The sequence below is a fragment of the Oncorhynchus masou genome, chromosome 11, assembly GCF_036934945.1.
Source record: "Oncorhynchus masou masou isolate Uvic2021 chromosome 11, UVic_Omas_1.1, whole genome shotgun sequence".
NCBI classification, from domain to species: Eukaryota; Metazoa; Chordata; class Actinopteri; order Salmoniformes; family Salmonidae; genus Oncorhynchus; species Oncorhynchus masou.
The window spans coordinates 29,701,933-29,713,520 of record NC_088222.1 but is presented as its reverse complement, the minus strand read 5'-3'; the positions used below and the strand labels follow the sequence as shown (position 1 = coordinate 29,713,520).

Here is an 11,588-nt window from a genome sequence, read left to right as displayed (position 1 = left end):
AAACACTGTAATAGTTGAGTTGTTCCACGAAATGAGTGCCTTTGGCATCCTTTTGATATTTTAAGTACAAATTGTGCACCAATATTGAATGTTAAAAGCCTGTTATATTCAGTGGAGTGGAGAATTCAATAAAACAAAAAAAACATTTATATGAATAATGACTTGCTAAATTGCCTTGTCTCTCCGTGCACCCTCTGTGACTTCAAGGGAGATTTTAACCCACTTAACCCCAACATTTCTCCAAGTTTACACCATGATTGTAAAGTCCTAGTTATTTTGTTGATTTGACAGTCATTTCTGAAGATTATATTTTATTTAATGTTTTTAGTGATTCATTTGAAGGTAAAAAAACAACAACCTGTCCCTCATTTTAAGGTCAACCTGTAACGTGAACTGAACATACATTTTAATAAGATGAAACTATTATAAAAAATGAAAAATAAAAATTCTGAAGAAACATTCAACATCTAATAGTCAATTCATTCAGCAGGTCAGCTTACTCTTTTTGGCCATTTTAAGGTCTTTGTTGTGGTAAACTGACTGGGTCGAGCGTGACACTCCAACCCTCTTACCCATTGTTAGGTTCTAATTCTCAGAGTAAAAAACTCACCGGACACTATGAGAGCTTAATTAACCAAGTTTATCCTTCCCAGAGGATCAATACAGCTGCATTAGAAGAAACATGTTTCCACCAACACAAGTATATATACTCCAATTTAGAGGCACTCCTCCTTCTCTCCAACCCTGACACCTGTTATGGTTCGACAGGAAGACGAAGTGATGGGGTAATAAACCGCTCCTCCTCCCTTAAGGTGACCTGACCTCACCCCCTTGATGCCTAATCCAAAGCTCTCCACCCGTATCACCTATGGCAGATAACCATTAACGTCTGATGTAAAAAATACATTTAAAAAAGTTTCTATCACTCCTCATATACTATAGTATTACTCCTGATGTATCATGTCTCTAGTATAACAATATTCCAAGTTTAACCCAGAATCTAACACCATAGACAGGATAGAAATGTTTTATGTGAAGCTTGCCAGCTTCCATTTCCCCTGTCACGAGGGGATTTATGGCTGATTTAAGATTAAATCTTGAACCCTACACTTGATAGGCACTTACTATAGTATTTTTTTTTTAAATTGAACCTCTTTAGATGGGAAAACATGCTTTGTATGAAGTTGAACATGTGCTCTTTGTGACAGAATGTTAAAATTAGGTGCAAATCAAAGGTTTTCTTTCACCAAGTTACACATCTCAAAAGACACCGAATTGGTGGACGGGCCCTGTTAGTAGTATATGTACATGTTCGAAGTTTATACAAGATACAAATCCAGACAGTACTGTCCATGAAAAATTCTGACCCTGGCATACAGAGAGAGACAGGATCACATCCCAAAAATAAGTTATCTCGGACAAGGAGAGCTCATCTTAGTGCACATAGGCTTGAGTATGTAATCACACTGAAATGGTTTTAGGCTAGCACTCCCCCATGAGGATCTAGACTAAAGCTGAACTGTTCTTCAGCATTTGGTCTCCAAACTGACAGAAACTGAGGCAATCAATCCATTTTGATTTGTTAGCACTTTCCCCAATACATTTCTAATAGTGACAAAGACCCCAGGAGAAGGAACAGAATTACTATCTGGTTTAATATTGACGGTTTATGCTTTTAACTGTCTTTAGGGATTCTCTAGTGCAAATAATATGGTACAGATATAAGGAAATGGATTGCTGGGGTCAGGTGCAAAAGAGCAAAGAAGAGCAAGCGTTTGTGTTCCATGGTATCGTGACTGCTCACTTGGTCACTAAAACCTACCCTTCCCATCTGGTTTGTGCTTAGTTGGACTATCATTTGTTTTTCAAGAGGACAATGTCCCAACACACCTCCAGGATGTGTACAGTATGGGCTATTTTACCAAGAAGGACAGTGATGGAGTGCTGCATCAAATGACCTCGCTTCCACAATCCCCCGACCTCAACCAAATTGAGATGGTTTGGAATGTATCAGACCGCAAGGTGAAGAAAAAACTGCCAACAAGTGCTCAGAATATGTGGGAACTCCTTCAAGACTGTTGGAAAAGCATTCCAGGCGAAGCTGGTTGAGAGAATGCCAAGAGTGTGCAACGCTGTCATCAAGGCAATTGGTGGCTATTTGAAGAATCTCAAATATAAAATGTATTTTGATTTGTTTAACAGTTTTCTGGTTACTATATGATTCCCTATGTGTTATTTCATAGTTTTGATGTCTTCACTATTATTGAACAATGTAGTAAACAGTCAAAATAAAGAAAAACCCTTGACTGAGTAGGTGTTCTAAAACTTTTGACCGGTAGTGTATACATTCTTATTCCATATCTTTACTTAGATTTGTGTGTATTAGGTGGTTGTTGTAGAATTGTTAGATTACATGTTAGATATTGTTACACTGTCGGAACTAGGAGCAGAAGCATTTCGCTATACTCGCAATAACATCTGCTAACCATGTATATGGAAACAATAAAATTTGATTGGATTTTTGATTTGTTTTGAAAAAATGGTAAGGAATGGTATTGAAATTAAAATAGATGTATTGAAACTAAAAGTGACCGAGACAGGGGGAAGGTCAGTGTTCCTTCAAACAGAGAGCGCACAGGTGGAAGTCATAAAAATGAGGGAAGCCCATCTGGTGAGTCATGTGTGTGATTTGAAAGGGGTAGTTTGTATGTATGTGACTCATAAAGATTTTCTTCCACACAACACACACATCCACACACTCCCACTCAGCCCCTCTCGATAACACATCACTGTGAGTGTGTTCTGCTCCCCAAGGAGAGGAAGTAGATACTATATCTGTCCATCAGCACTGTTGTCCTGACTGTCCACTCTCTCTCTCCAGGTCTGAACCTGACTTGTTCGCACGGGCCAGATATTACCAAAGCTGTGCCCATACTTGGCTGGTTTTGACTGATCACTAAATCGATTAAGCAGCTGCTTAATATATCTTTTAACTCTCATTTAAATCTTGATTATGACTATTTATGACCATTGGCTTTAGGGTAATGCCAGAGTGCCATATCATATCTCTACTATGGCTCTTGATAACAGAAAGTGGGATGGCTAGTCATGATGGTCATGACGGTGGTGGTGAAGGTGGTAAAAATGGTAGTAATGATGTACTCTGAGACATTCCCATGGCAGTCCCCCTGCAGGCTGCTGATTCCGGGGGATCACCAGGAGATTGGCAGGATAGAAACTCCTCTCTGCTTTTTCACCTGCCACTCTCTGCATAAGACTGTGATGAAACGGCCTGCTTCCGCAATCCAGAAAATGACTCAGCCCTATCCTTCTCTCTCTCTCTATCACTCGCGGGTAATTGAGAAAGTAGATGGAGAGAGAAAGCGAAAAGAGAGAGACCACTATTACTCAGACTGTCTATGACACACAAATGTGACGCAATGCTCTCTCAAGACTGCACTATGATACAACAACCTACAGATATATTTTTTACCATCAAAGGCATATTTTAAAACTGCCTGAAATGTCTATTTTCCAAAAGTCTCAACTGTCAAATTGTATAAATAAATGTCAAGACAGAAAGCCAAAAACAGTAAACTGCTGCATTTGCAGCGATGATTGTGGCTTGTCATTCTTGTCTATGCACAAAGGTTATTGAGTGACCTTTGATCCCTTCACTGTATGATTACCACATACCTGCACACCTTGGCCCTTTCGTGTACATAATTTATATGGTGCAATGACCAGAATGGGTACGCATCATGATGACTGACAGTGTTTGTGTGTGAATGAAAGAACGCTGGCTGTCTTTGTGAAATGTTGTCTTATGACTTATTATCTCATACCGTGCAGCAACAGGTAAGCTGTAAAAAATGGTTGATAACATCTATAGGTGCTTTCTACACTTTTTTTTGTTAATTATACAAAAATATACACTACAGTGCAAAAGGCCAGCATACCGGAGTCGCCTCTTCACTGTTGACGTTGAGACGGGTGTTTTGCAGGTACTATTTAATGAAGCTGCCAGTTGAGGATTTGTGAGGCATCTGTTTCTCAAACTAGACACTAATGTAGTTGTCCTTTTTCTCAGTTGTGCACTGGGGCCTCCTACTACTCTTTCTATTCTGGTTAGAGCCAGTGTGAGCTGTTCTGTGAAGGGAGTAGTACACAGCATCGTACGAGATCTTCAGTTTCTTGGCAATTTCTCGCATGGAATAGCCTTCATTTCTCAGAACAAGAATAGACGGATGAGTTTCAGAAGAAAGTACTTTGTTTCTGGCCATTTTGAGCCTGTAATCGAACCCACAAATGCTGATGCTCCAGATACTCAACTAGTCTAAAGAAAGCCAGTTGTCAGTTTTCAGCTGTGCTAACATAATTGCAGAAGGGTTTGATCAATTAGCCTTTTAAAATGATAAACTTGGATTAGCTAACACAACGTGTCATTGGAACACAAGAGTGATGGTTGCTGATAATGGGCCTCTGTAAGCCTATGTAGATATTCCATAAAAGAATCTGCCGTTTCCAGCTACAATAGTCATTTACAACATTAACAATGTCTACACTGTATTTCTGATCAATTTTACGTTATTTTAATGGACAAAAAAAGTGTTTTTCTTTAGAAAACAATGACATTTCTAAGTGACCCCAAACTTTTGAATGGTAGTGTATATTCCATGCAGACTCCTGACATGATTTGTGGATTAGTGCAGGCTGCTGTTCCTTGCAAAGTTTACCATTTTATTAACTGTGCTGCCAGACTTAAAGTAGTGACTTACTGCATCCTGAATGAGAACAGTGCTTTCACAATTATTCACTTTCAAAATTACTATCAATTGCATTTTGAGATATTATTTCAGGTGGGCATTAATGGGATATGTTTTTCGAACTCTACAACTACCTTGGTGTGCTGTGCAGTAACATCAAAGTGAAGAAAACATGTAATTGCCCAATGGAGCTTTAGTTTCCACGATTATTTTAGGCAGTGATTAGTTCTCTATTTCAGGAACAAAATACTGTAATTTAGATAATAATGCTGTTTCATCCTCTTCTTCTATAGCCACCCCCCTACATCTTGGTCATCCATCGATCCAAGTTACGTATAGTTTTAACACGATACATAGTATAAGTTATACTATTATAAAGGTTTCTGAAAAATAAAAGGCATTTGTTTAATTTACCTTTAACTCTTAATTTGGATTAAAACAACAATTTGCATGTGGAATCAGCTGTTTCTGGTAAACTTGTTATTGTCAACGTCTCAGCTAGTGCTATCCTATAGCCAAACCCATAATGTATGCCCTCATTATAAGAGGTGCTGTATGCATATAAAATGTGACAAAATTCAAGATTACATGTTGATGTAGGTATTTATACTTTAAATATATTTGACCAGATTTTGTTGTTTCTACTTTAGCTTATTTCCAATGTGTGTTTTCAGACTACCGACTGGATTCGTCAGGGTGTGTCACATATATGAATATATAAAGACATTGGGGTCCAAAATGATTAACACCGTTGATAAAGATGAGCAATAATGACTGTATAAAATAAACGATTCGAATACGAGCATGAAAACTATGTAAACCATATGCCATGGCCGTCTTCGTCACCAGATCTCAATCCAATTGAGCACTTATGGGAGATTCTGGAACAGCGCCTGAGACAGCATTTTCCACCATCATCAACAAAACACCATTGAAGCTGTTCTTGCTCGTGGTGCCCCAACACCCTATTAAGACACATGTTGTTGTTTCCTTTATTTTGGCAGATACCTGTAGTTTATACCTCAGTAATAAACGGCTAGGAATCCAATGGTTGAATTTGTGTGATTGTTATTTTGGTTATATGACAGTATTTGGCAACCAGCTAAATGACAAATCACACAATTTCAATCATTGTTTTATAACTGTCTATAAATTTTTTATAAACGATTAACAAATAACTAACAGTGTATAAACTAAGTATAAGCCACGTTTAAAATAATTTGGCCCACTACTAACGTAAAGAGAAAAGGAGGGATTGTAGGTCTTTAAACCCAATGAATCTAATAAATCAATATCTAATAAATCAGATACACTAAACTCATCAGAATATCATATATAATGACTAATTAGGCTAGATTACAATTACACTGTAAAAAGTTTCAAAAAGTAGAGTTCAATCAAGATAAGATTTATTAGCCTAATTATACATCATATTAGGCCCTTTTATCTCAAAATGATAGTGAAAACGGAATAATGATGCAATTATGTGCTGACAAACTTCTAAACAGAATTGGCAATTGAGATGAATCATCCGTGCAGGAACCCCTACTCAAGCTGCCGAGAAAAAGTCCAGGTTACAAGAGAAACTAAGGACATATATAAATATCAAAGGATGCAGCTAGGATGTATGTCAATCACAGATTGTTATCACTAAAAGGTAGGTCTGCTGTCTCTGGAGCTCACTCTCTGAACTAGTGTTGAGCTTACAGGTGTCCCATAGCTGGACCCCCTGTGGTATACTCCTTTATCACTATAAGGCTTAGATACTAAGAAGTCTGTGTTAGTGTGATGGGACAATGATACTAGGTTAGAAAGCAAGGATTTTTGGAGCTTGTCATATTCTACAGTTTTCCATAGTAGGTAATAGATTGTCAAGGATCTACAATTTGTACTGTCTTTGTGTTGTTGTTGTAAAGTAATACATATTGAGGGCTTTATTCAATTTGCATTGCTGAAGCGTTACAGATTGCACTATAGAAATGTAAAGGTAATTTCCTATTGAGCCGAAATATGTAGCGTTTACCATCTGTGTCTCCATTGGAGCCAGATCATTGCCTTTAAATTTCAATCATGCTACAAAGCTGAACGTCTGCAATACAGATTGAATAGAGCCACACCAGAGAGTTCCATAAGTAGCCAACATGTAATGAATATTGATTAAAATAAATGTTGACATGATTGTGCAGTTCAGCATATATTCATCCTCTCCCGTCCCTTCCAGATGGCTGTTTGGTGGTGTGTTGTGTTTCCCCTGTTCTTCCTCACCCTGAGCTGTGTGTACCCATGTGGTGCTTCCACTCCAGGCCTACTCCAGGCCTACTCCAGGCCTACTCCAGGCCTACTCCAGGCCTACTCATACTCCCTCAAATCTACCAGGTGCACCCGTGCCCGGGTTCAGCAGCTGCTCATGAGATATGTGAGTTAACTCCTCTGTTATTCCTCTGTTACTGGTGGCTAGTCTGCTAGCACTTGTACGCCCAGAGACAACAACTATACTCACCTACTACAGGCTGTTATCATAATGTACTCTCATTTGTCTTGTCAGAAAGAGGAGCTGTTGGATGACAAGCAGTTTGAGGACAGAGATCTGGAGTTACAGACCATACCATCACTCTCTACAGACTTCTACCACTGGCTTCAGATGAAGGTTTGTGTTTGTTGTGTGACCCGTTTATGAATCACTGTTAACCTGTGGTGGTTTAATGCTTTAAAAAGGTACAATGGAGCAGGAGGGACATTGTGTATAATGTTACGATCTGTACAGGACTGGGAGCGTCTGAGTGCTGCGTCTCAAGCCCTATACACTTTCTGGGCTCACCTGGATATGAAGAGAAAGGAGATGGAGGCGGATAGGGTGGAAGAGAGAGCAGCCCACTGGATGGGGACAAGGGGGAAGGCTAAAACCACCATACCCCAGGGTATACACCACATTCAGACAGACCTGCGGGATCTCATGACAAAAGTCAACTTTCAGGTACAATGCCCACCATATAAATGAATGAGCGAACACATGCACAGATACACATTTGAGGTGTTCACACATTGTGCGTATACTTATGGTCTTTCCACACTAAATTAGGTGTTCACATAGCTACCCATCACTCAGCAGCTACCGTATATCCAACGTGAGGAGAATATTGTTACGAGCTCAGTCTGATAAACTTCTCTGTGGTCTTTACAGTTGAGGTGTGTGAACAGTTCCCGTGTGAGCCCCACCTTTCCCCCAGCCCTGACCCGTCCAGTGAGCCCTTCCCCCAGCCACCAGGCCCCATCAAAGTCCCTGTGGACCAGCCGCCTGGAGGGCTACATCATCCTCAGGGACCTGGAGCGCTACCTCACCAAGCTGGCCAGAGACTTCATCCTCCTGAAGACCAAACACAGTGGTCCTCCAAGCACCCAGCCCAATGGCAGATAAACACGGTGTGCATGGATTCATATTCATAATGCGTAATAGTACTGCACTAGCCTGGAAAAGTTGTGGTCAGAGTGGCCTTTAACTTACTTTGTGGACGAGGGACAGTATTGGATGTGAGAATTTACGTAATGTTATGAATCATAACACAACAGTGTTTTATGTTGTCAATGCACACAGTTTATTTCAGCAGTAACAAGTTAATACAGCTAATACCAATAATAATGATATTCACATTATTCATATTTATAAATAATTCAGTATTGCTTTTGACAGAAAGACTTCAATGGAGATTTCTGGTATTTATCCTAAGATCATGATTTCTCATCGTGTGAGAGATGCTCTGTTCACTTTGTTAGACAGAAATCAGGTTTACATGTAGTATTACTGTAAGTTGTACAGCCTTACTCTCCTCTGGGTTTCTCCCTGAGTTTCCATCTTTTCTGTCTCTCACTCTCTCTGACTAACAGCCGAGAACCGGAAGAGTGCAACCCAACATCCCCTTTTTCCACAGCCCTCACTGACTTCAATGCCTATTTGCCTATTTATTTACTTATTTATTACTTATTTATTTGAAAATGCTGTTTATTGTTGTTACTATGGAAATATAAATATTGTTTTGTATTTGTATTCCATACAAGAGCTAATATATTGTAAACAGGACTACAAAATAAAGATGAAGCATAAGATTTCAAAAGTGTGGTTTCATTTAATACGACTATTGCTAATAAACATCAAAGCATTATGAATGCCGGCAAAACCTCTGATTCCATTATATATGAAATGTCGTCAATCACTAAATCAATAACTATATAAATGCAGATTAATTAGTGCAATTGTGTTAAAAGAGAAAATAATCATTCTATTTTTGCAGTGAGTGTATGGCTATGGTCTCACATTTAAAGAAGAAAAACAACGTCTGTGTGGCTATAATCTGATTGGCTATGGAAGGAAATCATCCTATGGAATGATTGGTTCGCTGTGGATTACAGCGAGGCGGTTATTACTTCCCATCATCATCATCATGGGTTGAGTTTGGGAGCCGTCTGCAAAACAAATCAATTCACAAATGGCGTCATTGTTATTACCTAATGTGGATTATTGGGCAAAACTTCCGATGAAAATATAAAGATGAAAGAGGTGGCTATCTTTAAACTACTGCTTTCCATTTTACAATCCCAGTCCTCCTCATGCTCCATCTACAAGTCCTCTCTTCTCCTCTATCGCCCTTTCTCATCCTCCCTTCCTCAGCCCTGCTGTCCTCATAGTATTGTCCCCTTACTCACCACTCGCAGATGTCCTTTCTTGCATTTGGCCACCTTCAGCTCTGGTCCACTGGTGAAGTCAATGACTCCCTCTTTCCCCCGAGCCACTGCAAACATAATACTGCACACAGGAACAGACAGGAGGAGAGGACCAGAGGAAAGGAGGGAAGGGGTAGGGGTGAGAGGGGATGAGAGAGAAGAGGGGATAAAAGAGAGAACTATCATGATCACTAACAGTGGATGACAGTTGGAATGGGTTGACAAATGTCAGCAGGCTCTCAAAGATACTCTGAAGAAGATGTCCAGTGTCCAGATGATCAGATGATCAGAGGAGCCAAACTCACCTGTCCTGGCTCATGTTGACCTTGATCTTCTTGTCCGCCATAGTGGCCAGCTTGGTCACCACCTCGATCAAATGATCACACTGGAGCACCACATCACTCTACAGGGTAGACAAGGGGTCAGAGGTTAGGTACTGTACTTTATGGCACCATGGCAGTAAGTTGCCATGACAACTGCTAGATAGAATGAGATCATCCTGTGACCTTTTGCTTGTTGTCCTCACTGGGCACGTGGAGAACCATGAACCCATCACTGAGAGAACTCACAGAGATGCCTGGAAAGAGAAGAACCATGTTATACACTGGACACATACACTACAACTACCTCATAACCAAGGTTACACCCCCCCGACCGACCACCCTAGCCCCTCAATCCCCTATGGCCCCCAGGAGAGACTCACTCCTCAGGGTTGCATAGTCAATCCTCTGCTTCAGCTTGGCTTCGGCCACCAGCATGGCGAAGGAGGAGGTGAGGAGCAGCTGGCGAGGCCGTGCTTTGTAACCCCTCCTATCATACTTAGTCACCGCAATTCCATACTGACACAGACAGATAGAAAAAGAGGGGGATTGAGAGAGAAGGAGAGAGAATGACAGAGAGAGAGGGAGAGACAGAAAGAGGGAGGGGTTGTCATAAAAACCCAAAGTTCTAAGGCTAACTGTATCAATTAGATTCAAAGCAATGCATGACAATGTAAAGATGATGTACACAGCAAACAGACAATTAGTAGGATTAAACTACTCAGCCATCAACAGCAGAGTGACAGAGGTGAGACAGGGGTCGCAAACACTACAGGGGGATAGTATTACAATATCATATTACTCACCTTCACTTTGTCATTGCCCAGAGTCTGTATCACTTTGAGGTTGAACTCCTCACTGTCTGTATACAGGACAGAACATCTGTCAGTGGTGTGGTTGTCAATTACGTGGTCTGTGAAGTTTGGAAGTGTGTGCACACTGTGTTAGTGAGTGGACCCTACTTAGTCTGGAGGCCACAAACAGCTTAGGGACACTCTGGGGATAGCTGTCCTTCTGGTCCTTGAATATCTGACTGGCTACCACCTTCTGCTCCATCTATAGAAAGAGGACAGAAGAGATGCCTGTAGAGTGAGGTTGGAGAGAGAGACAGAGGGAGAAAGAATGGAGAAATGTGGACAGAGACAGAGAGACACAGAGACAGAGAGACACAGAGACAGAGAGACACAGAGACAGACAGACACAGAGAGAGAGAGAGATTACACAGACAGAGAGACACACATACAGAGAGACACACAGAACGAGAGAGACAGAGAGAGTGTGTGAGATTTAAAAAACGAATAGAAAGAGGACAGAAATATCCTTTCTTTTTTTTGTGCCTCCCGAGAACTCTGGGTTCGCGCCCAGGCTCTGTCGCAGCCGGAGGTCCATGGGGCGACGCACAATTGGCCCAGCGTCATCCGGGTTATGGGGGGTTTGGCAGGCAGGGATATCCTTGTCTCATCGCGCACCAGCGACTCCTGTGGCGGGCCGGGCGCAGTGCACGCTAACCAAGGTTGCCAGGTGCACAGTGTTTCCCCCGACACATTGGTGCGGCTGGCTTCCGGGTTGGATGTGCTCAGTGTTAAGAAGCAGTTGGCTTGGTTGGGTTGTGTTTCGGAGGTACGCATGGCTTTCGACCTTCGTCTCTCCTGAGCCCGTACGGGAGTTGTATCAATGAGACAAGATAGTAATTACTAACAATTGGATACCACGAAATTGAGGAGATAAGGGGGTAAAATTCAAAAATAAAAAATAAAATAGAAATATACTTTCTATGTGTTCCCGT

General features: G+C 40.9%; 1 protein-coding gene and 1 pseudogene across 4 annotated transcripts in view; one reads left to right on the top strand and one right to left on the bottom strand.

Annotated features, from left to right (window-relative positions):
* The first annotated feature begins 6,940 nt into the window (after window positions 1-6,940).
* On the top strand, window positions 6,941-8,471 carry LOC135548471 (uncharacterized; annotated as a pseudogene).
* Window positions 8,472-8,608: 137 nt separating this feature from the next.
* LOC135548470 (unconventional myosin-Ic-like) overlaps window positions 8,609-11,588 on the bottom strand; it is a 38,699-nt gene continuing 35,719 nt past the window's right edge. For 2 of the 4 annotated variants that reach the window (XM_064978102.1, XM_064978101.1), the window contains exons 25-31: window positions 10,765-10,858; window positions 10,609-10,664; window positions 10,186-10,321; window positions 9,989-10,059; window positions 9,788-9,885; window positions 9,465-9,564; window positions 8,609-9,224 (exon numbers count right to left, since the gene is read on the bottom strand). In XM_064978102.1, the coding sequence (XP_064834174.1) occupies window positions 9,201-9,224; window positions 9,465-9,564; window positions 9,788-9,885; window positions 9,989-10,059; window positions 10,186-10,321; window positions 10,609-10,664; window positions 10,765-10,858 (579 nt within the window). In that variant the 3' untranslated portion in view covers window positions 8,609-9,200. The other 2 variants (XR_010456831.1, XM_064978103.1) reach the window with 2 other exon arrangements.